The 20,235-nt window shown below is 40.5% G+C and overlaps 1 protein-coding gene across 6 annotated transcripts in view; it reads left to right on the top strand.

The window, feature by feature from the left end:
- The window catches only part of HOOK3 (hook microtubule tethering protein 3), a 101,264-nt gene that overhangs the window by 69,066 nt on the left and 11,963 nt on the right, over positions 1 to 20,235 (top strand). For 3 of the 6 annotated variants that reach the window (XM_044927385.2, XM_044927412.2, XM_044927497.2), the window contains 7 exons: positions 607 to 641; positions 2,661 to 2,743; positions 3,759 to 3,859; positions 5,039 to 5,143; positions 5,867 to 5,938; positions 9,092 to 9,228; positions 15,635 to 18,711. In XM_044927385.2, coding sequence (XP_044783320.1) covers positions 607 to 641; positions 2,661 to 2,743; positions 3,759 to 3,859; positions 5,039 to 5,143; positions 5,867 to 5,938; positions 9,092 to 9,228; positions 15,635 to 15,659 — 558 coding nt within the window. In that variant the 3' untranslated portion in view covers positions 15,660 to 18,711. The other 3 variants (XM_025276369.3, XM_025276409.3, XM_025276504.3) reach the window with 3 other exon arrangements.

The raw sequence follows: 20,235 nt of genomic DNA, 5'->3' as shown, positions 1-20,235 counted from the left end.
ACGGAAGACAATAGCGTGGATAAAAAGTATCTTGCATATGTGTTTGTCACTCAGTTGGTTCTGACTCTGTGACCCCTGGACTATAGCCTACCAGGATCCTCTGTCCGTGGGATTTCCCAGGCAAGAATACTGGAGTGCATTGCCATTTCCTCCTCCAGGAGATCTTCCCAACCGAGGGATCAAACCTGCATCTCCTGCTTTGCAGGCAGATTCTGTACCGTCTGAGCCACCAGGGAATCCCAAAAAGTCTTAGGGAAAGTCTCTTGCTATTATTAGACTTTACTTGCCTCTTGTGTCCAAGAATATTAGGTCTGTACCTGAAGGACTTTTTTATTCATGTCCCTGGCTATAGAGAATTTAGATATGCAGTTTGGGGTTTTTTTTTTATACTGATTGCGATCACTTATGAGCTGTTGTCTCCCTTATCAGAGAGAAACAAACTTGGGTACATCATATATTTTCAAACTTTGACCAGAGAACTTACTGAGGGCTTGCTCAGAGTTACTTGCAACCCTGAACAAGTACTCTTCATTTTTTTTTTTTAAAGTAATTAATGTATTCGTTAAAATGTCAAGTAATAAACTATTTTCTATTTTCCATTTTCAGTCAGTTCTTCTAAAGAAGAAGCTTGAAGAGCATCTGTGAGTATAAAAGCTGTTGCAGCCATTGTCGGGTTATCCAGAGAAGCAGAAGTGTTTTGTGTTGGTGGTTACAGAGCATCTAGGCAGGGGCCCGGGTGGCCCTCAAGGTGGAGACGATCATGAGAGACGTTAATAGTGACTGGTTTTCATGGAAGACAGTTTTTCCATGGACAGGGAGCGGGGAGATGGCTTCGGGATGATTCCAGCACATGGCATTTATAAACGCCCCTGCTGATCTGACGGGAGGCGGGGCTCGGGTGTGGACACGACCGGCAGGGAGCGGCCGTAAATACAGACGAAACCGCCTCACTGGCCACCCGCCTCCTGCTGTGCCGCCTGGTTCCTAACCAGCCACGGACTGCTGCCAGCCTGTGGCCCCGGGGTTGGGGCTCTCCTGGTCTAAAGGCTCATCTGCACCCAAGGTCCTTGAATCAACCAACTGCTGCATTAGAACTGTGTTCTCACGTGAGCTTCCAGAGTTTTCTGTCTTCACAGTAGTGTTTACGGGCCCAGGTAGGACTATGTGACCCTCCGGATCAAGAGGCAGAAGTGTTTCCTGTGAGAACAGAGAGCATTTGCTTCAGGTTCTGTGGCCCATGGTCTGTGCCACAGCCACTGAGCTGTGGTTCAAAGGCAGCTGTGGATAGTATCTAAACCAGTGCTCTGACTGTGTCCCCAAAGCTTTCTACCCTGAAAGCGGCCACAGGCTGAATTTGGCCCCCAGGCTGCACTCTACCAGCTCTGGAGCCTGTGGCCAGCTGAACCTTCCTTTTTATATAAATGTTTTAAAGTATCATTAAGCTTGTCAACAGTAGCAGCTTTTCAAACACTTCCTTGCATTGCAAGCATACCCGAACAGGACTTTTTAATCTAGAAGATTCCATTTTAAAATACAACATTTGTTTTCTCATGAAGAAGTGTTTGTCAACCTCTTTATTGGAGGTTGACGATGTTAGGCGTGTTTTGTGATTTCTCTCACACCTAGTATCAACTTGAGTCCTTCTCTCTGTCATACCCTGGCCGAACTCTGTCCTTATAGACATTGAGTGTGGGTGGCCGTGGGTTGCCAGCCTGGTGGAGAGTTCCATTGGTGGGCTGTGGTGAACCAGACACCCTGGGTGCACAGAGCTCACGTGCCTGTCCTGCGGGGATTGGAAAGAGTTCTCTGGGCTGGCAGTTTGCCGCATGCTGTCCGCTTTCTTCTTTAATGTGGGGAAAGCAAGTGCTCCGAGCCACTGACACGGGGTAGCAAGTCTAACCCTGCAGGTGCTTACATTTCTAGAACAGCACCTGTCACCTCCCAGCACTGGGAGGTGACCTGCAGGGAGTTTCATGCTGAAGTCTGTCCTTTGGTCATTTCCCGCCTCTTGTTGCAGAAAATAGAATGCCTGTTGTTTCATAAAACTACTGTCTGACCATGGTTCTGTGTTCAGTCGTCTACATGGTAAAAATCTTCATCAAAAACACCTTATTAGTGAAGGGGAGGCCTGTGTCAGTTCCCCATGGCTCCCATGACAAATCAGCACAAGCTGCAAAGCTGAAAACAACAGCCTTGACAGTAGTATTTACGGTCCCAGCTAGGACTCTGCGACCCTCTGGATCAGGAGGCAGAAACGTTTTCTATGAGGAACAAGAAAGCAGTGGCTTTAGGTTTTACAAACCACAGTCTGTGTCACAACCACTGATTTCTGATTTGAGAGCAACCGTAGACAGTATGTAAACCAAGGCTCTGTGTCCTAAAGGCTTTCTACACAGAAACGGGCCACGGGCTCAACTTGGCCCCCCGGGCTGAAGGTTTATATGAAAGAATGGCTGCTATCTCAGACTCTGAGATTTTTGTCTCTAGGTTTTAGTCCTTTAGAAAATATTAATATGTTTATGTTGGTTAAGTCTTTGCATCTTTGTTTCATAGCATTTGTGTGCTATATGCTACTGTATCCTGAGAATAAAGAACTTACATCTTTCAAGTGAAGGAAATGCAAAACAGTGTAGGTGACACAGTTACATATTTTGTTGCAGAGAGAAGCTGCATGAAGCCAATAATGAGCTGCAGAAGAAGAGGGCCATCATCGAAGATCTTGAGCCAAGATTTAACAACAGCTGTGAGTTTTTCCTGATGATCAGTTTTCAGTTGGTTAGCCATGCATTACCCTCATGATAATACGTTTATGTAAAATTTTATTCTTTTAGAAATAGGCCCTATTATATATTTTCTAGCAATCAAGGAATGTACCCTATTCACAGAAAGCACAGAAAGAGTGTGTGTGTGTGTGTATGGTCATCTATACAATAGTGCTTAGATTTCTAATTCCATTGTCATTTTTCCTTAACTATGAATGCTAATGTGTATTTTATGAAATTATCTTCGTAGCGCAGTTGCAGTATGTCAACCAGACTTAATTTACTTTTGTTGGTATTTGCACATGTAGGTAACTTGACTTTGTTGATTCTTTTGTGTGGAGGTGGGAGCAATACAGACTTTTACTTTTTTTATGTTGTGAAATATACATAACATAAAAATGACCATTTTAACCATTTTTAAGTATACAGTTAAGTGACATGTTAAGTACATTTGCGATGTCATACAGCCACTGTCTATCTCCCGAACTTGTTCATCTGTCTAAACTGAAACTCTCTACTAATTAAACACCCACGCGACGCCTCCTCTCTTCCCAGCCCCTGGTCACCTCCATTCTGCTTTCAGCCCCTTGCACTTGACTCTTGTATACAACTCGTAAAAGTGGAATCATACAATATCTGTCCTTTTTTGTCTGGCGTACTTCACTTCGCATAGTGGCTTTCATTTTCACTTGGTGTAATGCCTCCATGCTGTAGCGTGTATCGGGATTGAAGCTGAATAATATTCAACTATTTGTACACATAGACCACATTTTGTTATCCCTTTAGCCTTCAATGAATGCTTTTTATAATTTGTGTACTTCCATAGTGTAGTTTTTATTTCTAAGAAAAGCTTTCTGTTAAAAAAAGATTGTGGATTTTTAAAAATTAAATTATATGTAAGAATAGACCAAACAATCTCTCAAAGCTGTTAACTATTTACTGTTTTGTCAGTTGAAGTATTTTTAAAGTTGTTACGGTCTACTGTCTCATCAATAGCCTTAAAAATTGAAGAATTACAAGAAGCTTTACGGAAGAAAGAAGAGGAAATGAAGCAAATGGAAGAACGATATAAGAAATACCTAGAGAAAGCCAAAAGTGTAAGTGTGAGTCTGCGGGTCTCTCTGCTTTCTGATCGTGGTTCACTGACGTCTCGTGATACACGCCTGAACCATGACCTCTCAGACCATGAGGAGACCGGACCAAAAGTGCCCAAGCAGGAGGCAGTGACCGAAACGGTGCCCCAGCCCCGGGCAACTTCTGATTATCAAGAGGAAAGCACCTTTCCATGTAGGAGAGGAGGGACAGTCCTCACCTCGCCTAATAGTTCAAGTTAGCTGCGTGAGCAACTTCCCTGGTGGTCCAGTCCTTAAGACTCCACACTTCAAGGCTGGGGGGCATGGGTTCGATCCCTGATCAGGGAACTAAGATCCCACATGCTGCACTGTGCGGCCAAAACAAAAAGATGAGCTGCACGCCCTAGGAGGGCCAACCTCTGCCTCCCGAAGAGCCTCAGCTGTGGTCAGCCTGAATCTAAAGTGGCTCTGGGCCTAGCTGGCAGTTCCCAGAGAGAATGAGGTTATTGGAACCAGTTAAATAAATTACCTTTAGAAAGTCATCAGATAAATCCAGACTTTGGGGTGAAAATCCATTTTATGAAAAGTAGAAATAGGCATTGGAGTGGAGGGGGAGCCTAAGAAGTCTGTGTTAAAGGAAATGCGGTTTCACTGTTCTGCTCTTTCAAGTTTTCTGTAGAATTGATCATTTTTCTACAGGCTTGACTGGTTTTGATAGTAAAACTGTTGGGTCAAAAAGACCCTTCCCGGAAGCCGTCAGGTGTCCCAGCTAGACTTGTGTCCCCTGCCCGAGTCTAAACCCCACCCAGCCTCTGGCAGAGGAGACGGTCACAGTGACAGGCGTGTGGACATCGAGCCCCGTTCCCTGCTCACACACCTGGTCAGAGGCAGAGGCCCCTGAATCAAGTCAGAGGACCAGAAAGGGGAAGACTGCCGTCAGTCATGTCCACTGCGCTGCGATTGATGAATTTTAAGCCAGAATTACTTCTTGTGATGGACTCTTTCACTTAATTTTAAATTTGTCTATAATTAGAAGTTGTAACAGCAGAACATCATTTCATACATTCAAATTTTAAAATATCCTTATGAGATAGTTTTGGACTCGCATAAGGTTTATTTATTTATTTTTTTGATAACTGCTGCCGTAGATGTTATACACTGTAGATTTGAGACTTAAATTGTTTTATTTTATTCCTTTTGCAGGTTATCCGTACTTTAGATCCTAAACAGAATCAAGGAGCAGCACCAGAAATACAAGCTCTTAAAAATCAGCTCCAGGAACGGGACCGGCAATTCCATTCATTGGAGGTAGTTTACTATAATATGATAAGACATTTGATTTTTTTATTTTTGATTCTAGAAGCCTTGCTGTGTACAGTCTCCACATCTATAGGGCACAGTTACCCAAGTCTGTGGATGCATAAGTCCCTTGTAGGCAGTAGTGAATGTGGTTGTTTGCATTCAGTCTCTGTACATCATCCGTGTGCTCTAAACCATCTCCAGATTAGTTATGCAGGGTCTTCCCTGGTTGCTCAGGCAGTAACAAATCTGCCTGCAATGTAATACCTAATGCAATGTAAATGCTATGGATTTTTTTGTCTGTTTTTTTCTATTTTGGAATATATGGCTTTTTGTTTGTTTTTGTCATTGTTTACTCATTAAGTTATGTCCAACTCTTTGTGACCCCCTGACCTCATGGATTGTAGCTCCCCAGGCTCCTCTGTCCATGGAATCGCTCAGGCAAGAACACTGGAGTGGGTTGCCGTTTCCTTCTCCAGGGGATCTTCCCGACCGAGGGCTGGAACCCGTGTCTCTTGCCTTAGCAGGAGGGTTCTTTACCACTGAGCCACCTGGGAAGCCCTGTGTTTTCTGTTTTGGGCCTGGAGTGGGCTGACTCTGTAGATGTGGAACCTGTGGATATAGAGGGCCAGCTGTACAGTGGTGCCCATGAATTTAGATGGGCATAAATTAGATTTTTACTGGTGTCGAATGTTTTTCATCTTTACATGCTTGCATGTGCTTGCTTTTTAGAAAGAATATGAGAAAACAAAGAGTCAAAGAGAGATGGAAGAGAAATATATTGTCAGTGCCTGGTACAACATGGTAAGAAAATAACATGTCAAAACACTTTGCAAAGTTCAATGAATATGTATTATTTGTTATACTCCTTTAGTGTAGAAGTCATTCTACCGAATGAATCTGAAAAGTAATTGCCGTCCTAACACACACTAACAAAACCCTAACGCTGATCTTAGGGCCGAACAGCAGATACGAGAACCCACCATAAACGGGGTTAGAACACTGTGGGCACTGTCCTGAAAGATGGAAGATTTTCTCTCAGAACCATTTGTCCTTGGGTGTAGTGACTTCAGTCATATCTAAACACAGATGGAATAGGGTTTTTTTTGTGGGACTATTTCGCTGGCTTTGCAGGACTGGTTCTTATAACAAAGATAGTTTAATTGTCTCACAGGGTTTGGTAAATGTTCAGTGTGGGACCCTGAAATTTGAAATTGAATTTTCTAATACACAAAAAAATGTACGTATGGCAGGGGAAAATAAATGCTCACCAGCATTTTGACTTTCAGTAAGATTTTTCCAGATACGAAGAGCTGTGGATTTTGAAGAATGCTGTACTTTTTTTCAAAATTTTTTTCCTAGACCTTTTCGTCGTCTTTTTAATAACTTTATTTATGTATTTCCTTTTGGGCTGCGTTGGGTCTTTGTTGCGGTGTGGGCTTTTCTCTAGCTGCAGTGCGGGGGTGGGGGTTCTCTAGTTGGGGTGCGCAGGCTTCGTACTGCAGTGGCTTCTCTTGCTGGGAGCAGACTCAGGCCCGTGGGCTCAGTGGTTGCAGTTCCCGGGCTCTAGAGCACAGACTCAGCACTTGTGGCACACGGGCTGAGTTGCCCGCAGCGTGTGGGGTCTCCCCCGGCCAGGGATCGAGCCCGTGTCTCCTGCAGTGACAGGCGGATCCTTTACCACCGAGCCAACCAGGGAAGCCCTTCTTTTTCTTCTTTGTTCTTCTTCCCAACACGACCACTTTTGCCTTTTCCAAATGTGAATTTAGTTGCCTGAGACTGATTCCTTTCCCCATACCCATTTGACCCTCTAGTTGTGTTTCATGACACAATACCATTTTACAATTATAATTGTAAATTATACCATTTTACAGTTACAGTTGGTACTGTGTCTTAAAGGTTAGTGTCCCAGGTCTGCTGATAGTGTGATTTGAGCTTTTGTCAGAAATTCATACACTTTTATGCCATGTCCACATTTATATTTATTTGCCTTGGTTAAAGATACATATTTAAGATTTTATCCCAATTTTAAAAAAGAAAAGAGGGAGTCTTACTGGGTTTATGGTACCACTACTGTTAATATAGATTAATTAAAAATAAAATGTAAAAAAGAAAAAAGAAAAAACTATATTTAGGGGAGGTCTCTGGGAACTGGTGCTGATTCCACCCGTGCTGTTTCCTCTCTGTCCTCCGTCAGGGTTAGTTAGCAGCAGCCTTGGAGCTCGATCCCTCAGTCCTTACTAGTAATTTCATAGAGCTGATTGATTTTTATGACTTCACATATTATGGAACCAAACTGATTTACTCCGTGATATGGTATTAAAGAAGAATCCTATTGATAGTTTTCAACTCCACAGAGAATGAAGGAATATCTCCCAGTAGGATCTCACAAGTTATGTTCAGATAAGATAGCTGGAAAAGCTTCATAGGGCTTCCCTGGTGGCTCAGTGGTAAAGAATCCACCTGCCAGTGCAGGAGATGTGGGTTCAATCCCTGGGCCGATAAGATCCCCTGGAGAAGGAAATGGCAGCCCACTCCAGTATTCTTACCTAGAGAATTCCATGGACAGAGGAGCCTGGTGGGCTACAGTCCATGGAGTCACAAAGAGTCAGATATAACTAAGTGATTAAAGGAACAACAACAAAAACTTCATATATACATTCAGAAAGTTCTGCATTTCAGACAACTGAAATGGAAGTGAAGGTGATGAGTAGCTTAGTACCTGGTGAAAGGTATTAAGTATCTCAGAGAATGGCCTTGTGATGGATCCTGAGATCTTAAACATTGTGTCAACAAGTTGAATATGTTGTTTGGATTATGAAAGTTTTTTAAAAAAAGGTATATTTTAATAAAATATAATTGTTAATATATGTAGGCAAATCAGTAGGTTAAATATTACCAGTAGATATTTGTCCATTGTCCTCAGATCCTTAAATGGTTTAGTTTCAAACTGAGTGAAAAGCACATCCTGGATTTTCTCATTGGGAAAATTGAGGATGTTGTGTCCTTCGGCCTACCTAAAACGCTGAGCCCTGACCCCTGTTTCTGTGGAGCTGACCAGTGATGGGAGGTGTATCTCGTCTTCTGTGCTGGTTGCCCAGCTTCTCTGGGCGTCTTTCTGCCTCTCCTCCTGGCCCTCGTCCTTCTGCCTCCTTGTCGCCAGCGTCCACTTGCTCCCATCGTCTTGTCTGCAGTCACTGGCGAAAGGAGCTGGCCGCCCTCAGCTCCTCCCGTTTCTCTGGCCAGGGTTGTCTCCAGCTCATTCAATGAGCACTGAGGCCGTCTTTCCCCATCTGCTCCGAGTGCTCACTGTTGACTCCTCTCAGTTTAGAGAGGGCTGCAGCCTGCCTCCCTCCTGTTTGGAGGTCCTGGACCCGGCGGGTGGGCTCCTCTCCAGTCCTCAGGAAAGACCCCTGCGTGCAGTGGGCCCTCTGTTGGGGGCCATCAGGAGCTTCCCTTAACTTGAGAACACAAGTCTGCCTGGGAAGAAAAGCAGCGCGGTGGTATGTATTACACCTGGTGTGATTCTCCGCCTTCAGAAAGGACAACTGCTGTGTGGTCTTCTGTTCTGCCTGAACCCTGTGATTTCCGTACCCCCACGTGAATCAGCCGCTACCAATCAACTGCCCTTTTTCTGCCTTGGAAAATCACTTTATACATCTGATCTGAAAGGGAAGTGTGTATGATTTCATGTGGGTGATATAATTCCAAAGATCCATCTCTTGTTATCTACCATCTGGATTATTGTAAATTCAGAAAATTCAGCCTTCATTTCTCCACAGGAGGATTTGTACCCAATTGTTGGAACTAGGATGTCTCTAAGACCTTAATCTGTAATGAAGAGAATTACAGATTAAATCTTGCCTTTTGACCCCATGTAACAAATTCTGCATGATCGTTTTCCCCTGTGAAAGTGCGTTCCCTGGTTTCTGATGACTTCTCTTGCCTGTGATGTAGGGGATGACTCTGCACAAAAAGGCGGCTGAAGACAGGCTTGCGAGCACAGGGTCGGGGCAGTCGTTCCTGGCGAGGCAGAGGCAGGCCACCAGCACGCGGCGGTCTTACCCGGGCCACGTCCAGCCAGCCACCGCAAGGTAGACAAGTCCCGCCGCTGGGGTAGAAACACCCGCGTTCAACACACACTTCTGTTACATGGCACGGCGTTTCAGGAAGTTCAGCCAGCTTGTATTTCGTCTCCATTTTATGTTACCCTTCAGTTGTGTCTCATTTGAGGACTTTCTCTTTTCTGTATCTGTAATGCTTTCGTTTCTCAGTCCTTTATTCTGTAGTCCTGTCAGTTCCTTTTAATGTGCCAAAACCTTTTTAAATGCCCAGTTAAACGTGTTGTATATTAGTGCAGTACTTTTCTTTGTATGAAAATGTCCTTTCCCCAACAGTGTAGGCTTTGTAATGAATTAGATTTTCTGCCAATAATTGAGATACAATTTATATTCTCTATCGTGCCTCTGTGTTACCATGCTTTCTAAGAATGTCTTTGTTTAAAGGGAATTAATCTTTTTATGATGTATTAATCCGTGTTTTCAATTGTTTTCCAAATGCACTTCAAATAACTTACATATTTACTATATAAAATGGTTGGCAAGTGCACTTTTTGCAAAGACATAAATACATTGGCAGAGGTGCTAATCAGCTCTCACCCAAGGCACCTGAGAGAATTATTTAGAGGGAAAAAAACGAGTTTTCACATTGTTTTATAGGAAATTAAATTTGTCTGAAGATTTGGAAACTATTTTTAAAACATAAATAGAATTTCATTATTTCCTGCTATATTGTTTGCTGGCAGAAGTGAATGTGTTGGTTAGGCTGTTGGGGGAGAAGTTACAGAAGAAAAAAAATCAGGCAGTACATTCTTTTTTTTGTTTTGTTTTGGAATATCACAGTAACTGGGGATCAGATTCTAGCAGTGGGGATAACACTGAATTTCAACCACCCTCCATGTCTAAATGATTTATTTTTTATATACTTGCAAGTCACAGGTAGCCTTACCTTCGGGGTAATTTCCTTGTTGACTTGCACCTCATTTGTATTACTTATTCCTTAATATAGACCCTTCTGTTTCTAACTAATTCCTAATACTTAACATCTTACTATCAGTCATTAAGATCAATAAGTGACTTCCTGTGTGTGATGTTTCTGACAGGTCTCTTTCTTAATTCTGTGGATGAGTCTAAGAATTTGCTGCCAGGCAGATTCTCTCTCGGGTATTTGGTTGCCCCAAAGTGCTTACATTTGTTGACAGATTATAAACTGTTTATTTACGTTGATGAATGGCTGTCAAGTAACAGAGATTGTGAAGCACTTTGACTATATAAGGTGCTATGTAAATGCAAAATATCATTCATTTAAACATTAAATGTCTCTGGCTCGCTTTCCATATTGGCTTAAATATTTGGCCCCAAATTATATTAAATATATTCTCCTCCAGCCTTTCTCTTGCACCACAACCCACTTTTTAAAAGCAAAAATTTACTGAAATTAGGTTGATCGTTTATTTGGTTTTGGTTTTAGATAGGTTACCTGTTAAGAAGATTGTATTTCATGTACTTGCTGTTTGGAAGTTCAGGTTTCATTTAGTTTTGTATATTAAATATAAATGAGTAACTTTAAATCAAGCTAAATGTACTTAAGAATTTTCAGAAGCTATATTTGGATGTCTGATTTTTAATCCTTATTTCCTTTTTTTTTTTTTTTTTAAGAAAATGGACCTAAAATTATTTTAGGTGTTTTCATTTGTCCTCGGAAACTATACCTAAAGAAAGGTATTAGAAAGTGTGCAGGAATGACTCGATGCATTGAGCTAATATTTTACATTAAGTACAGAAGTCTGAGCTCAGTGTGAATGCCTCCACCTGGTAAGAAGAAAAGCGGGAGGACTTAGTAGTAAAGGATAGAACCATGTGAGTAGGTGCATCCTGGGGCTTCCGGAGGCTGGGCAGACCCAAGCCCATAGAATGTTTTGACAATAAAAGATTAAGATGGTTCAGCCTCGCCCACCCCACCACTTCCAATCCCCTTATTTCACAAATTAGAGAATGGATCCAACTGTTTTAAAATAAGGCATGAACACTAACCTTGGTAAAATTGAAATTACTGGTAAATAACACCTGCAGAATAAGATGGACTAAAACCAGAGTCCCCGAGCTGTTTCTTACGTGGATTCTATCCCATGAGATAAGGAGTTTTCATTTTAATTCTCTAGTGCTAGCCCCGTCCTGGCCTCCTACCCAGCCACCTACCCAGATTTGTTTCTCTACATGGGCACGTGCCAAGCTCCTGGAAGGAAATTTTCCATCCCATTTTTCTCCAGCATCCCATTATTTTGGTGTTTACATTCATAACCTTCACTCACCTTTACAATATCCTAAGTTTTAATATATTGCTTTCATTCCATAACAGAAATTTTATTTCTAAACATTCTGTGATGTTTTTTGAAAAGCACGAATAAAACTGCACTGTCCCAGTGAGAACCCTATTTCCTTGGCCCAGCTTTTGGGCAGGGTTTTATGAATTTCTCTTTTCTCAGTGATGATTATTAATCTCTAGGAGGTTTGTGCCAATGCACGATCTCTCTGCAAGTTGTGAGACGCTGGGCGCCTTAGGTAGACGGGAGCTGAGCTGGGCCGTGCTGGACAGATGCCCACGCACAGTGGCTCCATGAAGCCTGCGCTCCCTGGGGCAGTGGAGCCAGTCCTGGTGCACCACAGAGTCAGCACAGAGTTACTGCATTAAGGGTGGGGCGAGGCGTCACCCCAGGTCTGAATTCTTCTAAACAAAAACATTATTTTCTGTTTTCCTTCTAACCAGGGTGAGAAAATACAAAGTTAGTAACTAAAGACCACAAAAGCATAAATTTTATATTCTGCAGTGTGTATTTAACAAGTTTGTAATGGGGGAAAAAATCCAGCAAATATTACAATTTACCACATCTTTAAAAGAGAATAAAAAATACAGTTGTACTTACAAGAACTCATACAAACTCCATCAGATCTTTTTAGTATTTGTCTGATTACCTAATAACCAAGAAAAAAAGAAGCCCCAAAATAAAGGCTCCATTTTCTTTTTTTTTTTTTTGGCCACACCACGTGGCATGTGGGATCTTAGTTTCTCAACCAGGGATCGAACCTGTGTCCTCTGCATTGGAAGCAGGAGAGTCTTAACCACTGGACCACCAGGGTAGTCCCAAGGCTCCGTTTTCTAAACACTGATCAGGATTGAATTATTTCTGTTTGATAAAACTGGCTAGTGAGATGATTCATTATAATAAGGATGATATTGTCAGCTTTTGTTGAGGTCTTAACCGCTTTGTCTGTGTAGTAACAACTCAACTGCACAAACGTAAGCTAAAGGTTTCCACTCAGAAGCATCCGCCCACATTCCATCAGCAGGCGTCAGAAAGGCATGCGAATCTGTGCTGTTACAGACAGACCAGCAGTAAGCCATGTGAAGGGAAGCGGGGTTTAAGGTTGAAGGAGAGGTACATTTTTATTTATGAATTTTTTTACTCACACTTCCTCCTCAGTTGCAGTTTTATTTATTCACATCTAATGATACAAGATATTTTTTGGAGTCTCTTGCTCTCCAAAAAGCATTCATCTTTTAAAGATAACACCCTGTTTGAAAATCTTTATCTCACTATAAGAATTGTCTTGAAGCAAAACTCTAAATTTTTGAACTTTAATCCTAACTTCCTGCAATGAATCTCCAGTGGTCCAGATCTCAGACTCCGGGAGTGTCAGAACTTTCCCCAGTTGGAACACGTGAGGTTTATCTGACAAATTACTAGTAACCCAGATAGTGTAAACCCCGTTAGTTTAGAGCCACCTAGATGAGAACTTCTGTGGCCCTGAAGGGAGAGGACAGTGCTTGGCGTTTTGCTTTTTTAGCTGAGAGCAAAACAGCAACATGAGTTTTGTTGTCTGTTCATTAAGCTGTGGACCACGTTTTGACTTTTTATCCTCAAATTACAAAGTGACTCTGCCTAGAAATGGTTGTGGAACTACAGAGTGCATTTCTCAGCAGTGATGTCTATGTGATACCCCACAGGGTAGGAACAAAATAAGAGGGGCTCTCAGAATCTTTGAAAATTATTTTAGCACGCTTTTTCCTTTTTTTTTTCCCCTTTTTATAATGATCATCTCTCTTCCTCTATTTCCAACTGTGAAAATGGCAGCTCATTTTAGTAATGTACAGCCCAGTTTCACTACATTTAAAAAGCAGTTTCAGAGCTTATTCTTTGTAACTATAATGATTCGAATATTTTGTATCATGACTTTTTTATATGAGGGAAGCTATTCTCTGTCATCCTTTTTTTTACTTTCTATAAAGCATATTTAAATAATAATTGGTGTATGTTCATTCTGTTGAAAACTTTGGAAATGTTTTAGTGACCAATTTAAGCACGGTAATTTTATTGTTCTTAAGTTGTACAACAAATAATGTTTATTTCTCAGAAGCCTAAAAAACATAAAATAATCTGCTACTGACACAGCTCCCCCTCCCCATTCCCCTAAATCATGGAAGTGTCAAAATTTTGCTCCTTTTTTTCATAAAGTAAAGGGCAGGTGTGATGACCGCCATCTCTTTTCAGTCACTGATTATGTTCTTGAGAAATATGTACCAATAATTTGTTTTAAAACAGCCTTTTATCAACCCAATTCCCATGTATTTATAAAAGCTTTAAAATTTATATTTAATGTTATCCTGAGATATATTTGGGTTCTTCACACTGCACTTAAAATGATAGAGAAGGGACATTACTTGAGAAACAAGAGACCTGAACCTAATTATGGCAAGTATATGAGTCTGGCAATTGTAGCCTGTCAATGTGTCCTAAGAATTCTTTTTCAGCAATTATGCCTCTCTCACATAGTTTTCTACCTTCTAACGTTTTCCAATAATATCCTATGAGATAAGTTTGTATGCTACATGTAAGAGCATAGAACTCTGAGAAAGTAATCTAAGGCTGCCAAGGCAGATCCACTCCTAGAGAGTAGATCGATTATTGGAAGAAGAAAAGACCTAATTACAAACAAATATCCAGACAGATGGAAGTGCTGACACCATTCAACCTACACTTGGTCTTAATAGTAATACTAAAGTAATAGTTTACATAAAATCTTCTGACTTTATATGGTCATTCTGTTAAAAAAAAAAAAAAAGAGTAGACAAAAATAATTTATTTTCTAATCATCCTTCCTTTCAGTGGGCACTCCCTGGGCATAGATTAACTGTACATGTTTGTGAGTGGAGAGGAAAGCATCAGTTTTCATCTTGAAACTGGTAACCCATTCCTCAATCTAAGATAGATCTTTAAGACTGTGAAGATAGGATGGTGTGATGAGATGAGACATCTACGGTGGCTGAAACTCACTCCCAACTCACTAGAAGTAACCTGGCTCTGCTGCTGTGTGCGGTTTACAAACCATACGCTCAGTTTTATGTCTGCCTTAATTATACATAGTGGCCCCGCAGAAGATCTTGTTTAAAATGAAGGCAAGAGTAGACTTCCTATGTGTATATATTCAAGGAGAGCCTTTGTATACCTGGTAACATGACTGCCCGGCTCTGAACTAGATGTTCAGGGTCTGAAGATGAAATCATCAGAGAAGGTGTGTAGGTAGCCTTGGAATGTAAGGACGATGGGGCTATCAAATACCCTAAATTATATCAACTCAGAGCTTAAAAGGATGAGTAAGTTTCAAGCTCAGAGTGAGAAAAAGAAATTCACCAAAGCATGCTGAGGCTTTAATGCATGTGGGAGACTTCTGAGCGGTCGTCATTGCTTTAGAGATCTCTGAACTGACAAAGGAAAATAATTAGATTAGCATTGATACTGTAAAACTTATAAAAGGGACTCGTGTTTATTCTTGGTGTAATTTGTCAGCCTGTGGACAGTGATTACTGTATATACATTCTATATATGTAGAATATATATATAGTGTGTTTGTTTTATATATGTCACTATTAGAGTTGAATGTCTTAATATTATTTACTACTTCTACTCACATGTATTATTTATACTTTACTGCAAGAGTCACAGCACTTTACTTACTAACATTAGATAAGTATTTTCCTTCTACCTTTCTGTGGCATTTTCCATGTACATCTTTTCCACCGGGGTTCTTTTCCTTATTTTGGAAGACTCACTAAGGAAGCCGTAAAAGACAGCCCAAATAAATGGGCTGTGCTCTCTTCCTGAAATGTTTAAAGTCTGATTTGAAGTTCTGAGTCTAGAACGCTATCTGAAGCTGGGTTGGGGCTGCGAGTCATTAACTATATTTTATGTCATGTTAATAAGACTCATGAAGTTAATACTTACGAAGCCAAGGTCTCTCATATACAGACACACTTTAAACTCCTGTTTCCTGGAGTTGCATTAATAATAAGTGAACAGTCTTCTGGTTAATCAGAAGATGCTGTCACCTTTCATTTACCTGTCTCCCAAAATACAGACTGGCAAACTCTCCTTCACTTTCATAGTTTCTTCATCATTGCATGTACTTAGACACAGAAGAAAGAAAGCCAGATTCCAGGAGCTGTGATGTCCAAGAATCTGGAAAACGCTGGGGATGAGGTGATGGGAAGAAGCAGGTACCAACCATGGCAGGATGCTACAAAAGTGGTCTTAGTTCTACTAGAACATACGCCTTATGAATTTGGCCATTTTCTTAAGTTCAAATATGGTAAAGTTTTCAGCTGTTTCTTTTGAGAGATGTTTTGTGGAGTCAGGACTCTCTTCATTTGTACTTGAATATATTTATATTCAAATCATAGTCAAAACATACTGAAGTATTTGTTGTTACATAAACATTAACACAGTGATTACTGCCAAAGAACAGGGAGATGTGCTCGTTAAGAACATGCTCGTAAGGGTTTTGTCTTATGTTTAGATGAGAGAAGTGCTTTTAGAGTGTGAACAGTTTCTGCAGTGCTTTCTTCCCTGTTACCCTCTGTTCTGCTGATTTACTTGGCGTAGGCAGGTCACCTGGAAGACAGAAGCACAAATAGAGGAGGCTAGACTCTAACCTGTGAGAGGAGAGCCACTTTTTATCCTCCCAGAGTAAAAAAATTAAACACACAGTCACACTCACACATGGGGACAGAACGTTGAACAGATAAATCACCTTCTAAATGTCTTGAGCATCCTTTGGCTTCTTGCTAATCTAGTTAAGAGCAGATACTAGACCTGCATTGTCCAATCCACTAGCCAATTCACAGCCACATGTGCTGATTTAAATTCAAATAAAATTAAGAATCCGGTTCCCCAGTCCCCCAGCCACATTTCATCAGAAGCCACCTGTGGAAAGCAGTTACCGTACCAGGCAGCACAGATCCAGAACGCGTCCATCATCGAAGAAGGCGCTTTTGACATTTGGTGCCCAGAGAGAAAATAAGGATGAAATAAAGACGTTCAGTTAACTTATGATACACTTACAGATTTTTCTGGCATCATTAAAGAAAGGTATTTTTTTTTATAAAAATTAATACCAGCCCTTTGTAAAGACCTTGAAAAATCAAAACCCCATTCTTTGAAACTAGTTTTCAATATATTTTTTTAAACAGATTCTTAGCACTTTACTTTTTAAGTGGTATAGTTAAATAACTTCATAAATCATAACTTAGTATCTTCAGGTTCTTCCCTTTTTTAGGTAGTCTTTTAAAATTGATGATAGTTTCTAACACTTATCCAGCAGAAACTGATGAATGCTTATTTATTTACAGGTAAAAGTTGATAGACATCATAGTCCTCTATTCCGCTACTTTTCAATCTCTGTTCCATTTCTTTTACATATATATAGATCTAAGGAGATCTGCCAGCAGTTTTTCATTTATGCCCCCAAAATCACATTTGATCATCTATCACCTTAAAGGCATATCAAGATCTAAATAGTTTCTTTGATTTTCTTCCTAGTTTCTTGCTCTTAACTACTTAGATTATGGATCAAGTTAAGTTTCATGTATGAAGCAGATTTTATTCCAGCGACTTAGTTAATGAAACATTTTTTTAAGATTTATTCATTGCCTTGGCTTATTACTAAAGCGCTTAGCATGACTAAACAGATCTATACAAATGCATCTTTGAATTTTTTAGTGAATAGAAGAGACTAATTGTAACTCTTTGGAATCAGCTTGGTATTTAGTGAAAACTATACTGTCAGGAAGTCAGATACTTTCCTCTGCCTTTTCAGTCTTTTTAATCAAGCTGCAGACTTGATCCAGTAGTATCAAATTACAAACAGCTGTAAAGAAATTCTTATTCAAGTACAGATGAGCAAATGGCATGATTTGAGTTTATTATTTTTTGGTGGCAGAATATTAACTATATTCTGCAGAGACTCATATTCTTAGTTAAGGGAAATTTTCAGGATGCTTGAAATAAGAAAGAACATGCTCGTATAAATACAGGAAGTGACTGTACACAAATGCCAATCAATGATTTGGGGCCTTTTAATTTTTTTTAATAGTAGTCTTTTGTTTTTTAATAGTCTTAGTTATTAAAGATTGAGATGCACTAATATGCCGTTGCTGTCACTAACTTTGCTGTTTACAGATTATATGTAATTCATAATGCTTTGTGCTCAGAAGAATAATTTCCAGATTTAATCTTGTTTTGCAATTTTGTGTTTTGAAATTTGCCCCACCATTTATAGCACCCAATTTTTGGTTGCATGATGAATGGTAAAATTCAAACATATCTAATAGTTTAATAATTTGCCTTATTTCGATTAACAAATTCTATCAAAGATTTGGGGATAGAAAGAGGCTTTTTTTTTTTTTTTTTCCTACAGTATTTTTTAAACTTTTCAGATGAGCTGGAAAACACTTTAGTACATTGGAGTTGGAGTTGTATTGGTTACAGTCCCAGCTCTATAGCCTTATACTCATGTCTTAAGTATTACTGATTGTTCTATGAATTGTTAGTTTGACATTTGACATTGTAGTTATCCACCTTGCAGTTTAGCCTTTGCAAAAAGGATATTGCTAGGTATGTTCTTATTTCTGGTTGACTACTGAATTTGTAATTTCACAATTTCATTCTGAGTCATTGTAATCCAAAAAGGAAACCCATGTAGGACTAAATTTTTCACCTCACAAATGAATCAGTGCAGTTTTAGCAACTTTGTACAAAAATGCATCCGAGCAATGTCGCACCTGTTTACCAGTCATTGACTCTGTTAGGTTCGTGAGTTTTCTCACTGTTTTCTCTGAGGTAGATGACTTGTTAGAGAGCCTCAGAAAGAAATTTTCACCAAACTCACAAAAACATGAAGTCCAAGAAATCACCAGAAGACAGATTTTTAATTTTTTGAAATCTTATATTGTATTTCCTTTTGATGTCACTTATTCATTTTAATTTTATGACTGCCAACTTGTTATGGTATTAATTATATGTATATGTTTATATGTATGCATATAATATATGTATATGTATATGAAGAATAAAGTTAAGATTTGGTCAAACTATATTTTCCCATTCAAGTACAAAAATGTTTTCAAGGCTGCAAAAAGTGTACAGTTGTTAAACAAGTTGTAAATAAAGACTTGTATAAATTTCACCTTAGATTATTTTTTCTTCTCTTAAACCCTGACACAAACATGTTTAATCATTGTCTTAATAGTATTCATCCACTTGCCATAGTCTCCCGTCAATTTAAATATTATGCCACTGACTTACTGTAAATCAGGAATGTTCTTTGAACTTTTTCCCAGTACCTAGAATGGGTTCTCTTTTGATTTAGGCTGGTACATACCGTGTGTAAGTTGGCTGTCCAAAGTCCTGAGGGATAAAAGGTAAACCTAGCTTCTCCCCTCTTCACAGACAGTCCAACAGGAACCACAGTAGATACTTTACCTTCTTTCACAATATATTATTCTGGCAGCATCCTATTTAGGCCATGGGGCTTCCCAGGTGGCTCTGTGGTGAAGAAATCAGCTGCCAAGCAGGAGACGTGGGTTTGCCCTGGCTCAGGAAGATCCCCTGGAGGAGGGCATGACAACCCACTCTAGCATTCTTGGCTGGGAGACCCCAGAGCAGAGGAGCCTGGAGACGACTACAGTTCACGGAGTTGCAACGAGTTGGACACAACTTAGTGACTAATCAACGCCAAAATTTAGGCCATAAATACCCCTTTTCCTGCCTGTAGACCTTTGAAATTCATACAATTTCAAAATTATGAAATTTTCAATTTTCAAATTCACAATCCGCCACGTCCACCCTCAACATGATTGAACTGTGGCATGTTCAGTGTTAAGTAGATTGTAGCAGGGGCTTCCCTGGTAGCTCAGCTGGTAAAGAATCCACCTGCAATGCAGGAGACCCTGGTTCAATTCCTGGGTCAGGAAGATCCCCTGGAGAACGGATAGGCTACCCACTCCAGTGTTCTTGAGCTTCCCTGGTAGCTCAGACAGTAAAGAATCCGCCTGCAATGTGGGAGATCTGGCTTTCATCCCTGGGTTGGGAAGATCCCCTGGAGAAGGGAACGGCTACCCACTCCAGTATTCTTGCCTGGAGAATCCCCATGGACAGAGGAGCCTGGTGGGCTACAGTCTATAGGGTCGCAAAGAGTCAGACACGACTGAGTGACTAAGCACAGCACAGCACAGAGTAGAAGCAACTGTAGAGACATTGATTATATTTACAATAATTCCAAAGTGATGTTAGCACCAGAATTAAAGACAAACAAACCAACCCTGTTATGTGCCTGGCCAGAATAGTGCCCATTGTATGTGCATTTAAATATGACATTTTAGTGTCAGCAAAATATAAGTGTGCTTCCTTCACCAGCGTGGATGCAACCATGTTAAATTTAGCCTTTATTGAGTGTCTGCCCTAAGGACTGAATATTGAAGCAAAGGTGAAGGAAGTGAGAAGGTAGGTTGAATCACAAAACTGGAGGCAAAATATATATATATTTTGTGTGATCAAATGGGGCCAACACAGGAAAATTCCCACCTAGCGTTGTCCAGCTGGCAGACCCCGGCCAGCTGTGAGGATGCTTAGCAGCATCCGGTCATCCCTGCAGCACACAGCGCAGCACGACCGCGGGGCTTTGGCGATGCCGTGCCCTCCCCAGGGCTGG

Source organism: Bubalus bubalis, chromosome 1, assembly GCF_019923935.1.
Source record: "Bubalus bubalis isolate 160015118507 breed Murrah chromosome 1, NDDB_SH_1, whole genome shotgun sequence".
Classification (NCBI taxonomy): Eukaryota; Metazoa; Chordata; class Mammalia; order Artiodactyla; family Bovidae; genus Bubalus; species Bubalus bubalis.
This window is presented reverse-complemented; position numbering and strand designations above follow the sequence as displayed.